Raw genomic sequence first — 18,386 nt, 5'->3', positions numbered from 1 at the left:
CAAGGGGGGCCCCCATTCAGCTCAAGGCCAATGGATATATGTCATATATAGGAGATAAGGGGGCTCCTCATTACATTCTGGAGAGGGGGCATCAGTTTGCGTTACACCACTGAACAAATGGTTTCTTGAAGGGGAGAAAATAGGAATGAGGGGTTGGTGGACAAAAGAGAGTGAAAAGGTAATCTGATAGAGACTACTAGCCGCAGATTCCTTAACGTAGAATTATCCCCAGGCGTGAGACTGGATCCGGAAAATCTTTGCCACAGCACCTCTGTGCGCCGGGGGGAGGTACCACGCGACCCCGCCCTGGCGTCGTCCGCGAATGTGACGTCAGCGAGGTCACATAAGTCCCACCCCGGCGCGCTGATGTCAGTTTCCTTCTTTTCCGTGTGCAATGTGGATCCGGAGTGTGTTCCTTCACCTCTTTTCGGGCCTCTTAGCGCCTTGATTTGGGAACAGTGTACCATGCCTTCGGGCTTCAAGATGTGCACTTCTTGTGCACGTCCGATGTCGGCGACGGACCCTCGCACTATTTGCATATGGTGCTTGGGCTAGCACCATTACTCTACAGACTGAGAGGCTTGCCAGCATCTCAAAACGAAGTCCCGGCGGAGTTGCTGTTTGCCCGCTTGTCCAGGTCGGTGTCGTCGCAGCATCCGTCTCCTACCTCGGACGGGTCCAGGGGCGGCCATTTCCGGCTGCGGCATCGTCCTTCGCCCGCAGGTAAGTCTTGCAGTTTGCCGCCGAGGCCTTGTCCTCCTTTGGCAGATGGTGCCCGTCCCTCCCGGGTTTTGCGCCCTCGCCCGTCGCCACCCTATCTGCCGTGTCCCGGGGTCGGGGCAATGAGGGCCCAGATGCAAGCCTACTCTATGGCTCTGCAGGCTTCCTTGAGCCCTCCTCCTCCTCTTCCTGCGATGTCCGTAGATTCCTCGCCGTGCGCGGGGCTTTCTGCGGACTCACCGGCGGCTTCGCCCTGGCGCTGATGCACAGGTGTTGGAGGTGTGGTGCCCTTCTGGGTTCCCCTCTTCGGACCATGGCGTCGCTGCGGTGTCTCAGGAGGTCGCTGGGACTCAGGGCTCGCCCCCCAGTCCCACTCGGTCCTCTGGGCAGGTGACTGTCTTCCCGGAGGCCGAGCCGACGCCTCTCCGGCGTCAACGCCTTTCATCCCCGGCGCGGGCGGCGCCGTGGGTGGGAGCCGGGACTCTGGACGCCTCCCCGGGCTCCTCTCTGCCTCATCGGGGGCGGAGCCAGCGCCTTTTCAGTGCCGGTCATTGGCCGCTTCGGCTCCGACCCCGCACCCCCCCTCTCCGAGGCGGCACGTGGTGGTGGAGGTCGACCTGGCGCCGCTGGTGGACACTTCGGCGCCAGTCGATGACTCATTGGTGCCTGTCGATGACTCATTGGTGCCTGTGGTGGACTCCCCGGCGCCGTCACGACATCGGATTGTCGACTCTTCTCCGGCTGTCCCTTCCTCTCTGGAGGTTTGTCATCTCCTCGTTTCCTCTTCGCCGGAGTCTCGCCTTTTCTCCGGCGGATTCCAGGGCGGGTTCTATGCCGTCTCCACGTCCACAGCCCCCGGACCCGCTCTTCCGTTTCCTGCAGTTGTCTGCCCCGCAGGCTTCTCCGCCCTCTCCAGAGACCCCTCAGGTCCCCCACTCGTCCATGGGTTTCCCATCCCTCAGGGGCTGGTCTTTTCTCCCTCCAGCGGGGCACGGGGACGGGCGTCTCAGTTTGCAGCCTTCGCCCACGGAGGAGTTGCTTTCCCCCCCACGACGCCCTACGGAGGCGAGTGTGGCCTTTGCCCGGGCCATTTCCACGGCCACTAGCATTCTGCAGATGGGAAATCCGGTTGCCTCACTCCCTTCGGACCACTTGTTAGAGGTTCTCCACCAGGGCTCTGGTGGAGGGGAGCCGCTTCTCCCATTTGAACAGTCGCTCTATAACTCTCTTCTGGGGGCGCCCTGCCATGGGATATCCAGTGCCTCAACCGCAACTTCACCGTCCTGCTCCGCACGATCCACTTTGTCTTTTTTCCCACCCCTCGGCCCAGGGCCCTGTCCTGCGGGCTGCTTTTCCTTCCTTGCCTTCAGTGCTGCTTCCGCCGTCACGGGAGGCTCGCTGGCTGGACTCTTGGGGGTGTAACATTTTCGCCTCCACTTGCGCTGCTCTGCGTGCACTCAACACTGTGTGTTGACCAGGGCTACTTCCAATCTGTGAGATTCTGTGGAGTCCCTTCTGTCTCGAGCCTCCCAAGAGGGTGCCCGCGCGGATCTGCGGCACCATGTGCGGGATGGTCGGGAGTTAGCTACTTTCATTCTCCGTTCGGCCTAAGACGTCTCTGATTCCCTCGGCCGTGCTATGGCGAGTTCTGTGGCCCTCCGCCGCCATGCTTGGCTGCGGGATGGTGTCTTTCCAGAGAATGTGTGGGAGCATCTTGTGGATTTACCCTTTGATGGAACACTGTTATTTCACACCCACGCGGATTCAGCTATTCAGAGACTCATTGAGGGGCTCCGTCCTCCTCCTCCGTAAGCTCGGCCCTCCGATACTTGATGAGCGGCGTTATTCCTCCTTTCTCCTTGGGGCCTTAGGTTTCGGTTGGCCCGTTGTGTGCTGTGTGCGGCTTTGTGTGCCTTCGGGGTCTTCAGTTGGCCCCTTTATTCTTTTGGCTGCTGGTTCAGCCCTTCAGCTTGTGGTGTGTGTTTTTTGCTGTTAAGTGCAGCTGTATAGGTCCTCAAGTTGGACCCTTTGTGCTTTCCGCAGGTCTTTTAGGTTCTTGGCCTCTGCTGCGGGTTTCCCTAAGAGGTGTTTGGCTGCTTGGTAAGCAGTCTGTGGTGTTCCCACAGGTCTTTTATGTTCTTGACCTCTGCTGCGGGTTTCCCTAAGAGGTGTTTCCCTGTTTTTGTTCAGGGACGATTCATACCCTAGGTGGGGTATTTGTTGGCTATTGTATAGCTCTGTTTTAAGCTAGGCGGTCGTGGATACCTTCTCAGGTTCCTGGCGTTTTCCTGGCGTCCCCGTATACCGCTTGGTGCGGTCTCTATCTCTTTGATGTTTTTCTCTTTCTCCAATGAGGTCCTTTCCTCTTCGCCTCTGGGTCATCGGCCCGACTTTTATCATGCTGATTACAGCGTTGTGTCTTGGTGTTTCCACTTCGTTCTCCGCCGTTCCGGCTGGGGCCTGTCTGTCTTCGTCTTGCGCTCGCCTTGTTCTGAGCCACTGCTTCTTGGTATTTGCCCGCTGTTGCTGCATGTGCATGGTAGTTCTGGTCCCCCGCCGTAGGACTCGCCGTGTCAGTGTGTGCTCCTTTCCCTTGTTTGTTAGAGCTTTGTGCGTCTGTTTTTTTTTCTCACATCTGCGTTTTTCGACTGTGGAACCGTTCCTTCTCCTTTCCCTGCCTTGAGGGTCGTTATTTTCTTCCTCTGGCACTCACAAGGTGCCTTCTGCCCCTCCGGGGTTTTCTGGCGGACGCCCTTTGCTCTTCGGGTAGGGTTGTGGTATCCTGGCCTTCCCTTCTCCTTGTTCTTGCTTGCTTCTGCTTGGTGGGGGCTGGGCCGTCCTTCCTGTCCCTATGACACATCCCCTCTTGGGGCCCTGTGTTCTTCCAAGCTGGTGAGGTTCTCTCGCAGACCCTCCTCTCCTCTGGGAATGGCTAGGGTATCTATTCTACGTTAAGGAATCTGCGGCTAGTAGTCTCTAAGAGATGTACAAGTTACTTACCTTCGGTAACGATGTATCTGGTAGAGACGATTCTAGCCGCAGATTCTTTCATGGCCCGCCCTTCCTCCCCGTTCTGCGAGGACCCTTCAGCTTGGTCTTCTGCACTCGCCTCCCTCCGGGTGGCTTTGTCTTCTGCAGATGCCCTCTTTCTCTTCCTCCCTTGCGGGATGCTTCGTTCTGTTTCTTTTTCCACTCCTTCTTTTGTAGTCATTGGATGGTAGGTTCATGTGTACTTCTGCATCCCTTCACCATGGTTATTCCAGTGTGGGGCCTACTCATACTCTTCTCTCTCTCTTTGTCATTGCTTGGGGTTTTTTGACTCCTCCGCAATCCTCTAGGTTGGGGTTTCTTGACTGTGCCTCTTCCCTTAGCTTCTTACGGGGGGATATGACACTCCTTGATAGTGTTTTCTTGGGGTGCTTTGTCGTTACTCCTCTGTTCCAGACATGTTGCCCCTCACTGTTATAGCTTGTGGTTGCTGACTTTGTCTTCGGCCACGTCATTTTTATCATGTTTTATCTGCCTCTAGGGAGGTTCTCGCCTTCGCTTTGCATGGTTGCTTCCCACAGTGGTGCTCTGCTCTTTCCTTTCCATGATTTTCAGTAATTCAGTGCTTGGTACTGTCCCTAATAGTGCTGTTCGTCACCATTCGCTTCTCCCCTTTTTGTTTCACTGATTTTTTCGTACACTGTTCCCATACTCTCACAGTTTTGTTGGTGATGGCTCCACGTTGTGGCGCGGAAAAGTTCTCAGAAGAAAACTGAAGTCAGCGCGCCGGGGTGGGACTTATGTGACCTCGCTGACGTCACATCCGCGGACGACGTCAGGGCGGGGTCGCGTGGTACCACCCCCCGGCGCGCAGAAGTGCTGTGGCAAAGATTTTCCGGATCCAGTCTCACACCTGGGGATAATTCTATGTTAAGGAATCTGCGGCTAGAACCGTCTCTACCAGATACATTGTTACCGAAGGTAAGTAACTTGTACTTTAGGTCAAAACGGTATAAATATGAAGAGGGGAAAGCGAAGAGATGAAAATGCAGGTTACCGGTAAGAACAACAAAGGGTAAGATGGGAAGGGTGGGAAGAAAATAAATTAAGACAGAGGAGCATATTAGCTATCAAAATACTGTCTGCAAAAAAACAGTGGTAAAGCCTCCCTCCTAGGGTACAAGTATGTAGGTAAAGACATACAACTGACAGCAGAAGCCAGAGATATCATACTATCTGAAAGAGAAACCAGGAAGTTCACAGCCAGGGGCTAATTAGCTTATGGGAGGGATTAAAGTGGCAGTTTCTAAAGAGCCGCCTCACAACAAAAGTTTAGGGGGGGAAGGGGAGAATGGGGAATTGAGGGTTGTAGGAGAGTAGGGTCTGCTATCCTATGGTCACCCCAAATTTTTGCTTTTTGCTTCACTGGTTTTTGACATATTGAGGCTGTGGGCCTGCTAATCAGACCCCCAGCCTGCTGTTCTCTCTACTAAATTGACACTATGCACTCTAGGTGCATAACCAATTGGGATTGGATCACCCTGTGAGCCCCTGTACCAGTGTACACTAGGTACCCAGGGCATTGGTGTATCTAAGGCCTACCAGGGGCTGAAGCATGTATTATGCCACCCCTGGCCTGGCCTAGCAATTTGACACAACTGGCTGATCACTCAGCTGGGGTAAGTTGGTGTAACCACCTCTTACTTAGGTGTAGTATACCTATACCTAACCTTAAATGGGACACATGTTAACCTATAAGTCACTCCTATGGCAGGCCTTAACAATCCTGAAGGCAGAGTGCTTGGTTCCATGTGAGATGGTGCTCTGGCATGAGCTGAGCCTGTCTGCAGTGGTCGGAACAACTTCCTTCTACCGTTTCCAGGTATCGTCATACCATATACTCTTAAGTGCATTCTGAACCTCGCGGTTAAATGCTATCTTTGGTTTGGCTTTACCAAAACATGTCGAGTAAGGTGTCATACGAATTGGAATACTAACCCCTCGCCAATTCTGGCAACGGGGTTAGCATTCCACCCTTCTAGAGGGACACGACATGTACAGCACCTGAAACCCGGGTAAAATCAGACATAGCCTCAGCTCCACAAAATGGACGCTGCCACCACCAACACAAGTCTGCCCTCCTGCTGCTGAGAGTCCTTCCAGCTTGGGAGACGTGGACAAAGGGTTTCCTGCCAGGGGAGGTGCGTGCACCACCCCAGACAGGATTTTGTGTATTGGTCAGGTAGGGCTTGAATAGAATCAGACATGCCTGAGGCTCACAAGGAGCCTTGGTGCATATGCCAGTTCAAACCGGTCCTGGGGCACACCAGCCCCGGACCTGGGGCGAGCTGGACAAAGGATTGAGGGTGTAACCACCCCCCTTCCTGGTCCCACCCTTAGGGAGGGACCTAGCAGGTAGTCCGGCCCCTAGAATCCGCTTAAAGGTAGGAGCTGTGTCCTAAGACTTCAGACATCCTGGAATCAACTTAACACTAAGAAGAAGACGGGAACTTCGACGCTCTGCTGCACAGAGGACAGTAGGAATTCTCCCCTATGGTCAGGGAGTGACCATCTTGCTAACGCAAGCACCAACCAGCTACTCGACGTCTGCTTTGCCGCCGCCTCCTGCCGGAGCCCGAGCCCAGAGCCCGACAAGAACTGGACCTCCAGACCTCTCACAGCCCGATCCACAGTCCCTGCAAAGAAGGAACCCGTGGAGGCACCGAGACACGTGGAGCCAGCCATCTTGAAAGACCCACGACAAGCTGCAAGCGCGACAACAGAGGCTCCCTCCGAGTTGTGCTTTGGGACCTGAGAAGCCCAACATCCGAGCAGCATCTGCACCAAAGGTGAGCCCTCCAGCATCTCCACGATCTGCGTGGGGCCCCTCTGCACTTTGCAACTCGACGCGCCTAACCGGACCCTGGCCCGTTGGCTAGTGGCCATCTTGGCGACCATCTTTGAAAACTACGACGCTGGTCTGGTTGCTCCAGACTGGCCCCTGCTCCCCTCCAAAGGAGCAGCCCCTCTGACCTTGCTGGTCAGGGCTAACAGCTTTCTTCAATTCCTGCGACTCCTGCTTTTGCCAAGGCTTGTTTGCTTCCTTTGAGTCGCCGACAGCGGGAGCCTGCGTGGGACAGCTCGTGAACCGACTCCTGGACGTCGTCGATCTTCAGGGACCACGTGGCTGCAGAGACAAGCTACACCTCTTTGCCTGTTTGCACCCGACATCGCCTGGTACCTACCTGGTGCTACGCCGGTCACTGGCTAGTGACTGTGAACACTGTCCCCTCTGCTTACAGGTCTTCGACAACTCCGATCCACCCTTGGATCCACCGCATCTCTTCTGGACCGACCGCCTGCAGCATCTTTGTCATCAGGCTCCATTGAACAGATAGACGAAACCCGACGCACTTCGAGACCTATGCACCCGCTTCCTGTGGGTGAGGTAAAGCTGGCACTCCGGTGCACAAGTGTAGAGAAACATCTCTAGTGTCTGTGTTTTAAGTCTTAAGTTCGTAGTCCATCCAGAAGACCCTTCTAGCAGTACCTTTTTAACTTTTACGCACCCATTGAAAACCTATGGGAGCCCGCGTGTAACTTTCCTCACTGCACACGCGACCCGTGGACCTCCTGGTCACTAACTGAAGTTAGCTCCTTGTAGGCCCAGCGATTCTAGAGGCCCTAGGCCTTTTCCCTTTCCTAGTCGTGGTACTTATACCACTATTATAGTATATGGTTTGATCGGCCACCAGGGCCTATCCACATAAAGTGCAACTTCTGTATATTGTAATACTTTCTTGTTTAACGATTTGTGCTCCTGTGCTCATAAAGAGTCTAGGGGATACTTTGAGTAATAAATACATATATATTTTGAATATATATCTGTGTGGTGTCCTTTTATTGGTATAAAGGGGGGTTACATATGGTAAAACAGCTTGCTTTACATGCCAAAACGAGTTTAGCCTGAAAGACTGCTTAGCCTACGCTACCACTAGGGCAGCTGGTCCGAAAAGGTTGACTTACAACCACACCATAAGGGTTGCTTGGCATGGTACAAGGTGGTCACTTTAACTAGTGAACAGCAAATACCAGGCCAACTTCTCACATTGGTGAGCAGCGGTTGGGATTTGAGCTTGCTGTGTTTTACCGTTGTAATCTCTTTGTTACCAATTGAAAGATCACACAGGTACCTGTAGGTACATATAAAACAAGATTAGTTATATACTTAAGTTCTACTGAACTTAGTTGTAGAGAAAAGGGAGTAGCACACCCTGACTACAACTACTAGATAGGTTTAGTAGGAAAAACCAAGTGTAGGTAGTTGCAACACATCCACCCACACTTAAGAGCAATGGCTGGGGAAGAGGGGTCCAATGTACCCATCTCTGTCGAGAGAGACCCCCAGAGGGCAACATCAATCTTTGCTACCCTAAACCAAAATGAGCTCAGGCAGTTGGCAAATATCAGGGGCCTTAAACAGCCCAGGAACCCTACCTCTGCTGAACTCAGAGAACTCTTACAAGCTGATCAAGATCAGAGAGCTCTCAAGAAAGCTTCCCAGTTAGGCCCCTCAGGGACTGGAACAGGAGGCCCCCCTTCTGAAGATGCTACTGAAGTACCCCTTTCCAATAGTCACTCCTTAGATGAGAATCACACGACAGAGGATGAAAGTGATAAGGGTACTGATACTGATGGTAGTGGGGATGAAGGGAGAACTAGCCCAGTGCCAAGTGTTATACTTGGCCCAGCTAACTTAAGGCCTTAACCAGGGGTTTGGGAAACAGAGGAATCACTCGGGTGACTCTAATGCTTCTCATGCCTCTAGAGGCTCTCAAGGTCACTCCAGAAGAAGGATGACCAGCCCTCAGAGGAGGGAGCATGAGGCCAGAATGAAGGAAGCCCAGCTGAGGATCAGGAAGCAGGAGCTAGAAGTAGCCCTGATGGAAGAGAAACTGAGTAAGGCTAGGCAACCTAGAGAGGGTGGGTCTATACCCACTGGTGGCAGAAATGTCCCTAGGGACAAAAATAGGGTCTTTGATAATAGGAACCTGTCCAAGGTTGTGCCCCCCTACAAAAGTGAGGATGATATCCACAAGTGGATGACTGCTCTTGAGAGAGCCTGCAAAGTGCAGCAGGTTCCTGAAGACCAGTGGGCAGCAATCTTATGGCTCTCCTTTGAAGGTAGAGGCAGAGATAGACTCCTCACTGTTAGAGAGGAGGATGTCAGAAACTACAGAGCCCTGAAGAGTGTCGTGGTTGATGGGTTAGGCTTAACCACTGAACAGTACAGTACAGGTTAATGTTCAGAGATACCCAGAAGACACAGACTCAGGACTGGTCTGAATACATTGAATGTGCCACTAAGGCTTTGGAGGGTTGGTTGCTGGGAAGTAAGGTGTCTGATTATACAGGATTGTACAATTTGATGATGAGAGAACAGATTTTAAATAACTGTCAGAACCAGCAACTGCATCAACACTTGGTTGACTCAGATCTGACCTCTCCCCAAGAATTGGGAAAGAAGGCAGACAAATGGGTCAGAACCAGGGTTAAGCAAAAGAACCAGAACCAGGGCCAAGGGGGTGATCTGAAGAAAACAGACCAAAAGGGTGGAGATCAGAAATCCAAAGACCAGAAGTCTTCAACAGGGCCCCAAACTAGTACTAACGAGGGTGGGTCCCAACAACCTAAAGGAAAAAAGAAAGAAGGTCCAAAGAAACCCTGGTGCAAATCTTGCAAGAATACAACTCACTGGACTAGTGATTGTAAGAAGGGTGGAGCCCCCAACACTGTTGCCCCTAAGGCACCTGCTCCCAGTACTATTGTTGGCAGTGTTGGTCCCCAGACAAAGGGTGTAGTGGGAATCACTATGGGAACTGAAGGAGATTCTGACTTAGACAGAACCCTGACACAGGCAGTCCTGATCTGTGATGGGGACATGGATTTGTCCCTGACTGTGAGCCCCAGTAACCTGGGCAAGTACAGACAGACTCCTTTAATAAATGAAAAAGTGGCTCAAGCCTACACGGACCCATGTGCCAGTGTCACTATGGTGACACCAGGCTTTGTGGACCCTGGACAGTACAAACCAGGTGAGAATTACCTGGTGACCAATGCCAGCAATGCCACTACTTCACATAGTGTGGCTGTTGTTAACTTCTCATGGGGAGGGGTAACTGGCCTCAAAAGGGTTGTGGTTAGTGCAGACCTCCCAGTAGAATGTTTGTTGGGCAATGACCTAGAGAGTTCTCTATGGTCAGAAGTGGAGTACAGGACACATGCAGAGATGTTAGGTATATCACCACATGTCCTTGCTGTGACCAGGTCACAGGCCAAAAAGTGCCTTACTGAACCACAGGTCTTGGATCCTGGAACAATGGACCAAGCACCTACCAAGAAGAAGAACAGGAGGGTTAAGGCTGTGCCTTCCCCCCTGCCTCCAAGTGGTGATCAGCCTTCCCAGGAAGATGATCTTGAGAACCCTGAAGGAACTGTTCCTGAAGATCTTGAACCTGACCAGGTTGAGTTTCTGGGGACAGGGGGACCTTCCAGGGCTGACTTGGGGCAGGCTCAGTTATCCTGTCCATCTCTTGAACCCTTCAGACAGCTGGCGGCTGCTGGGAATGCTCAAGGTACCCATAAAGTGTATTGGGATGATGGGCTCCTTTATTCAGAGGCTAGAGACCCAAAACCTGGTGCAACCAGGAGGTTGGTTATACCTCTGCAATTTAGGGGCTTCCTTCTTACCTTGGCCCATGATATTCCTCGAGCAGGACACTTAGGCCAGAACAAGACTTGGGACAGGCTTGTCCCTCACTTTCACTGGCCTCACATGAATGAAGATACCAAGGAGTTTTGTCGCTCCTGTGTGACCTGCCAAGCCAGTGGCAAATCAGGTGGCACAACAAAGGCCCCCCTAATACCACTACCTGTGGTGGGGGTCTCCTTTGAAAGAGTGGGTATAGATATAGTGGGTCCCATGGATCCTCCCATTGCATCTGGGCACAGATTTATACTGGTGGTAGTGGATGGTGGTAGTGGATCATGCACCAGGTATCCAGAGGCAATTCCCCTTAGGACCACAACAGCTCCTGTTGTGGCCAGAGCCCTACTGGGAGTATTCTCCAGAGTGGGGTTTCCTAAGGAGGTGGTTTCTGACAGGGGTACCAACTTCATGTCAGGATACTTGACAGCTATGTGGAAGGAATGTGGTGTCAACTACAAGTTCACCACTCCTTATCACCCACAATGCAATGGGTTTGTTGAGAGATTCAACAAGACCCTAAAGGGTATGATCAAAGGATTACCTGAAAAGCTCAGGCGAAGATGGGACATCCTTCTACCCTGCCTTCTGTTTGCTTACAGAGAGGTCCCACAAAAAGGAGTTGGCTACAGCCCCTTTGAATTGTTGTTTGGGCACTCTGTAAGAGGCCCACTGTGTTTAGTGAGGGAAGGATGGGAGTTACCTCTCAAAAAGCCTAAACAAGACATAGTGGACTATGTACTTGGTCTCCGCTCCAGGATGGCTGAGTACATGGAGAAGGCATCCAAAAACCTTGAGGCAAGCCAGGCCTTACAGAAAGCTTGGCATGACCAAAATGCTGTCTTGGTTGAGTTTCAGCCAGGACAGAAGGTATGGGTGTTGGAGCCAGTGGCCCCAGCAGCATTCCAAGACAAATGGTCTGGACCCCATACAATCCTGGAAAAGAAGGGAGAGGTTACCTACTTGGTGGACCTAGGCACTCCCAGGAGTCCCCACAGGGTACTCCATGTTAACAGGTTAAAAGCATATGTTGACAGGGCAGACATGGGCTTGCTCATGGCTACAGATGAGGGACAGGAGGAAGAGAGTGACCCTCTCCCAGACCTGTTGTCTCAGAACCCTGAAGATGGTTCAGTTGAAGGAGTGACCCTTGGAGGCAACCTCACTGATCATCAGCAGATTGAATGTAGACAGGTTCTACAATCATTTCAGCATATGTTCTCACTGATACCTAGTCAAACTGACTGGTGTACCCATGTGGTGGACACTGGTGACAGTCTTCCTGTAAAGAACAAACTTTACAGACAACCTGACCACGTCAGGGACTGTATAAAGGCTGAGGTACACAAAATGCTGGAACTGGGTGTCATTGAGTCCTCAGAGAGCCCCTGGGCTAGCCCAGTGGTTCTGGTCCCCAAACCTCACACCAAAGATGGTAAGAGAGAGATGAGGTTCTGTGTGGATTACAGAGGACTCAATGCTGTCACTAGGACAGATGCACATCCTATTCCAAGGGCAGATGAGCTCATAGATAAACTGGCTTCTGCTAAGTTTTTGAGCACATTTGATTTGACAGCTGGCTATTGGCAAATCAGGTTAGCTGAGGAGTCTAAGGCCATAACAGCATTCTCAACCCCAGGAGGACACTACCAATTTTTGGTGATGCCCTTTGGGCTAAAGAATGCACCTGCCACCTTCCAAAGGTTGGTGAATCAAGTTCTTACTGGGTTGGATGACTTTTGTGCAGCATATCTTGATGACATTGCTGTCTTTAGCTCCACCTGGGAGGATCACCTGATCCACCTGAAGAAGGTACTTGAGGCTCTGCAAAAGGCAGGCCTCACTATCAAGGCTACTAAGTGCCAGATAGGGCAGAGTAAGGTTGTGTACTTGGGCCACCTTGTAGGTGGAGGTCAAGTTCAACCACTGGAGAGTAAGATACAATCCATCAAGGACTGGTCTCCTCCAACCACCCAGACTCAAGTTCGAGCTTTCTTGGGCTTGACTGGGTACTACAGGAAGTTTGTTAAGAACTATGGGTCCGTTGTGACTCCTCTTAATGATCTGACATCCAAAAAGATGCCCAAAAAGGTTCAGTGGACAGTAAGCTGTCAAAAGGCATTTGATGACCTGAAGAAGGCCATGTGCTCTGCACCTATCCTGAAAAGTCCTGACTACTCCAAAGAGTTTATTGTCCAAACCGATGCTTCTGAGTTGGGTGTGGGAGCTGTGCTTACACAACTTAATGTAGATGGTCAAGACCAACCCATTGCTTTTATTAGCAGAAGGTTGACCCCCAGAGAGAAGAATTGGTCAGCTATTGAGAGGGAGGCCTTTGCTGTGGTGTGGGCCCTGAAGAAGCTGAGGCGATACTTGTTTGGCACTCACTTCAAGATTCAGACCTACCATAAGCCCCTCTTGTGGCTAAATCAGATGAAGGGTGAAAAACCCAAACTGCTTAGGTGGTCCATTTCCCTACAGGGGATGGACTTTACAGTGGAGCACCGGCCAGGTACAGACCATGGGAATGCAGATGGTCTCTCCAGGTACTTCCACTTAGGACATGAAGACGAGACTGGTCAAGGCTAGTTTAATGTCCCTGCGTTTGGGGGGGGTTGTGTAGGAGAGTAGGGTCTGCTATCCTATGGTCACCCCAAATTTTTGCTTTTTGCTTCACTGGTTTTTGACATATTGAGGCTGTGGGCCTGCTAATCAGACCCCCAGCCTGCTGTTCTCTCTACTAAATTGACACTATGCACTCTAGGTGCATAACCAATTGGGATTGGATCACCCTGTGAGCCCCTGTACCAGTGTATACTAGGTACCCAGGGCATTGGTGTATCTAAGGCCTACCAGGGGCTGAAGCATGTATTATGCCACCCCTGGCCTGGCCTAGCAATTTGACACAACTGTCTGATCACTCAGCTGGGGTAAGTTGGTGTAACCACCTCTTACTTAGGTGTAGTATATCCATACCTAACCTTAAATGGGACACATGTTAACCTATAAGTCACTCCTATGGAAGGCCTTAACAATCCTGAAGGCAGAGTGATTGGTTCCATGTGAGATGGTGCTCTGGCATGAGCTGAGCCTGTCTGCAGTGGTCGTAACAACTTCCTTCTACCGTTTCCAGGTATCGTCATACCATATACTCTTAAGTGCATTCTGTATCTCGCGGTTAAATGCTATCTTTGGTTTGGCTTTACCAAAACATGTCGAGTAAGGTGTCATACGAATTGGAATACTAACCCCTCGCCAATTCTGGCGACGGGGTTAGCATTCCACCCTTCTAGAGGGACACGACATGTACAGCACCTGAAACCCGGGTAAAATCAGACATAGCCTCAGCTCCACAAAATGGACGCTGCCACCACCGACACAAGTCTGCCCTCCTGCAGCTGGGAGTCCTTCCAGCTTGGGAGACGTGGACAAAGGGTTTCCTGCCAGGGGAGGTGCGTGCACCACCCCAGACAGGATTTTGTGTATTGGTCAGGTAGGGCTTGAATAGAATCAGACATGCCTGAGGCTCACAAGGAGCCTCGGTGCATATGCCAGTTCAAACCCGTCCTGGGGCACACCAGCCCCGGACCTGGGGCGAGCTGGACAACGGTTTGGGGGTGTAACCACCCCCCTTCCTGGTCCCACCCTTAGGGAGGGACCTAGCAGGTAGTCCGGCCCCTAGAATCCGCTTAAAGGTAGGAGCTGTGTCCTAAGACTTCAGACATCCTGGAATCAACTTAACACGAAGAAGAAGACGGGAAATTCGACGCTCTGCTGCACAGAGGACAGAAGGAATTCTCCCCTATGGTCAGGGAGTGACCATCTTGCTAACGCAAGCACCAACCGGCTACTCGACGTCTGCTTTGCCGCCGCCTCCTGCCGGAGCCCGAGCCCAGAGCCCGACAAGAACTGGACCTCCAGACCTCTCACAGCCCGATCCACAGTCCCTGCAAAGAAGGAACCCGTGGAGGCACCGAGACACGTGGAGCCAGCCATCTTGAAAGACCCACGACAAGCTGCAAGCGCGACAACAGAGGCTCCCTCCGAGTTGTGCTTTGGGACCTGAGAAGCCCAACATCCGAGCAGCATCTGCACCAAAGGTGAGCCCTCCAGCATCTCCACGATCTGCGTGGGGCCCCTCTGCACTTTGCAACTCGACGCGCCTAACCGGACCCTGGCCCGTTGGCTAGTGGCCATCTTGGCGACCATCTTTGAAAACTACGACGCTGGTCTGGTTGCTCAAGACTGGCCCCTGCTCCCCTCCAAAGGAGCAGCCCCTCTGGCCTTGCTGGTCAGGGCTAGCAGCTTTCTTCAATTCCTGCGACTCCTGCTTTTGCCAAGGCTTGTTTGCTTCCTTTGAGTCGCCGACACCGCCGACAGCGGGAGCCTGCGTGGGACAGCTCGTGAACCGACTCCTGGACGTCGTCGTCCTTCAGGGACCACGTGGCTGCAGAGACAAGCTACACCTCTTTGCCTGTTTGCACCCGACATCGCCTGGTACCTACCTGGTGCCACACCAGTCACTGGCTAGTGACTGTGAACACTGTCCCCTCTGCTTACAGGTCTTCTACAACTCCGATCCACCCTTGGATCCACCGCATCTCTTCTGGACCGACCGCCTGCAGCATCTTTGTCATCAGGCTCCATTGAACAGATAGACGAAACCCGACGCACTTCGAGACCTATGCACCCGCTTCCTGTGGGTGAGGTAAAGCTGGCACTCCGGTGCACAAGTGTAGAGAAACATCTCTAGTGTCTGTGTTTTAAGTCTTAAGTTCGTAGTCCATCCAGAAGACCCTTCTAGCAGTAACTTTTTAACTTTTACGCACCCATTGAAAACCTATGGGAGCCCGCATGTAAGTTTCCTCACTGCACACGCGACCCGTGGACCTCCTGGTCACTAACTGAAGTTAGCTCCTTGTAGGCCCAGCGATTCTAGAGGCCCTAGGCCTTTTCCCTTTCCTAGTCGTGGTACTTATACCACTATTTTAGTATATGGTTTGATCGGCCACCAGGGCCTATCCATATAAAGTGGAACTTCTGTATATTGTAATACTTTCTTGTTTAACGATTTGTGCTCCTGTGCTCATAAAGAGTCTAGGGGATACTTTGAGTAATAAATACATATATATTTTGAATATATATCTGTGTGGTGTCCTTTCATTGGTATAAAGGGGGGTTACATATGGTAAAACAGCTTGCTTTACATGCCAAAACGAGTTTAGCCTGAAAAACTGCTTAGCCTACGCTACCACTAGGGCAGCTGGTCCGAAAAGGTTGACTTACAACCACAACATAAGGGTTGCTTGGCATGGTACAAGGTGGTCACTTTAACTAGTGAACAGCATATACCAGGCCAACTTCTCACAAGGGTAAACAAAAATATATATTTTTTTAAACGTAACTCTCACTGCCTCGACTTTGACGTCTGCCTTGATGCTTCCCTGCTGACAGTCTCTGGGAAGGCACAGCCTGCCTACCCAATCCATATGCTATGAGAGCAGCACCAGGATTGGTCTGAGTGGGCTGGTCTGCCGCTCAAACACTACCTCAGAGCCTGCAGCTTAGCCTTGCTGAAGAAATTAAAGTGTGCATATCTGTTTGGCCGGCCTAAGACGGCCGGCCAAACTTACATGCACACTTCTAAGTGCCTACCATTCCTGCCGGTCAAGGTCCGGCCCGCCCCGCATGCCTGCACAGTCAGCCAGAGCCCCTCACAGAAAAATTAAATATTATTGTTTTAATATCATTTTATTTTTCTGCAACACACTTTGACCAGTGGGGTCACGCTCCTCCGCCATTACAGAGGAGCAGCCCCTGAACAGAATTCTCTTTTTCTCAGGTGATGGCTCAACCTCCTACAAAATAGGGTTGAAAAAGAGGAATGAACTGATAATGGACTTGCAAACAATATATATGTAATTTATATTTGATTGAACATGGATGTTCTCGCTACAAACCTTTTTAATTGTTCTTTTAAATTTTAGAGTCCAGGACCTTCCAGCAACAAAGTGGGTGCAAGTTCGACAACAAAGGACTACTTTCACCGCATAATGTTGGCGATGCTCCTCCGAGTGGCAACTGAAGGGAAATAACTTTAGGGGGTAACAAAGAGACTTCCATAATAACATTTTGATTGTGCAACATAAAAACAAACGTCGTTCAGAGTGGAGAAAAGAAGACAGAAAACCTTTATTTTTTGCCCATTTGTGCCCTGCGCAATTATCGGTGGAGTTTCTGCATTTTCATCGGAACACCTTAACCAGCTGATTGATGAAATATTTCTGTTCTTTTGGATCAGGTGGACTTCAATTAAAAATAGAAACGACAAGCCTAAAAAAAGGCCAGTTGGAAATGAAATGGGCCTAACGTAATTAAATGGGTGTACTCAGGTGTTAGCTGTGCGGCATGGATGAGACGGATAGCAGTGCCTTCTGTTGCACATGGACTGTTCCAAGAAACCCTAGTACAAAGTTTGTATTTAGGGAGTACATTGTGCTATTATAAGTGGGGTTGGAGGAGCGGTTGAATGCACCAACCGGTTTGTAGATGGAGAGTTCTTTTTTGTTTGTATAATGACTATTTTATAAGGTAAATATGATGAATCATTTTGTACAGGTCCCTTCTATTTCAGAAACAGCATATCCCCTTTTCTGCTCCATTTATTTAAATAAGTCCCTGTTTTATGCCTTTTAGTGATGACAAAGTGTTGTCCATGATGCAGACAGAATATATCTGGACTTTAATGTGCCCTTTCCTTTGTTGCAGTAATCATTGTTCAGCCTCTGGTAGCCTATTAAGGGATGTGTGAAGTAGTATAGATGCTAGAGGTTTTCCAAAATGCTAAAATATTTAGGGGTCAGGTGGAAAAAAAATCAATATCCCCTCCAGGTAATCCAGAGGAAGAGGACCTCTGTTCCCTCCCAATGAATACATTTCAAGTTTTATATGGCAAGCAAAACTTCCAAGCCTTTCTTCTCAGTCACAGCCAGTGGAGTCCGATCCTCCAGGGTTTATGCACTCGGCGAGGGAATTAAAGCGGATTGGCTGTAGAATTCCCAGGTCAGCCTCAGAATTAGGGAATGCTATTTTGGCTCAACAGTGAAATTACAATGTTCAAATAGATATGATTTAAATTGTCTAACTCTAGAACAGCAAATGAGTGCTATGATGAACATGACATCACGGTGCCAAGGGGGGGTCACAATCCAGTCTCAGGTGTGCCTAATCCAACTGTTCTTTCAACCCTGGCTAAGGGGTTTGTTTCCCAGTGGTGGGCTAAGGAGAAAATAACATATTTACCAATCTTGTAATAAAATCCCAAGACTGAAATGTGTTGGCTCCAGCAACAGGGAGTTATCTGGTAACCTTTCTCAACATCCTCTCAAAGTAGCAAAATAAACAGGTTTGGCATCAGACCCAACTGCAGGAGGAGGTCCCATTTCCGGCTGTTTGGAGTCCTTTAAACCATTCTCTTCTATATAACCCAGACAACCGCTTGTGAAAATTATTTCTGAATTCCTTTTTTTTGTTGTTTTTAGTTTAAAGTAAGTAGTTTGCTGAAAAGCAAATTTGTGTTGTAATGAGGTTAAAAAAGAGGATCTGTTACGATCTCATTTAGAAACATTCAAAGCTTCTCTAAAATGTTATAAATAGTGGCTACTTGGTCAAACAGGACAAATTAAGCATTGCCTTTACATCAAAGCGTGTTTTTGCAGATACCTATTTGACACGTTTGGTGCTCAGATGTCACATTGAGTATCTGTGTTCTTGGGTGAAAAATCACTAACATTCGGACTCAGTCTAACACTCTAGCTGCACACTGATTACCTAGCTGTAGTGGTTGCTGCATTTAGTGCTGCCGCCAACCAGCCACGCCTCTCATAAGGGCCATTTATGCCAGACCTTTATT

General features: G+C 50.5%; 1 protein-coding gene across 1 annotated transcript in view; it reads left to right on the top strand.

The window, feature by feature from the left end:
- Positions 1-17,226, top strand: part of IPO8 (importin 8) — a 557,903-nt gene extending 540,677 nt beyond the window's left edge. The window contains exon 25 of the mRNA XM_085652356.1: positions 16,462-17,226. Within this exon, the coding sequence (XP_085508482.1) occupies positions 16,462-16,559 (98 nt within the window). The 3' untranslated portion in view covers positions 16,560-17,226. The remainder of the gene's footprint in view (positions 1-16,461) is intronic.
- Positions 17,227-18,386: the final 1,160 nt, after the last annotated feature.

The sequence above is a fragment of the Triturus cristatus genome, chromosome 4_1 (assembly GCF_964204655.1).
Source record: "Triturus cristatus chromosome 4_1, aTriCri1.1, whole genome shotgun sequence".
NCBI classification, from domain to species: domain Eukaryota; kingdom Metazoa; phylum Chordata; class Amphibia; order Caudata; family Salamandridae; genus Triturus; species Triturus cristatus.
Note: the sequence above shows the minus strand (reverse complement) of the source record. Positions and strands in the feature narration are given on the sequence as shown.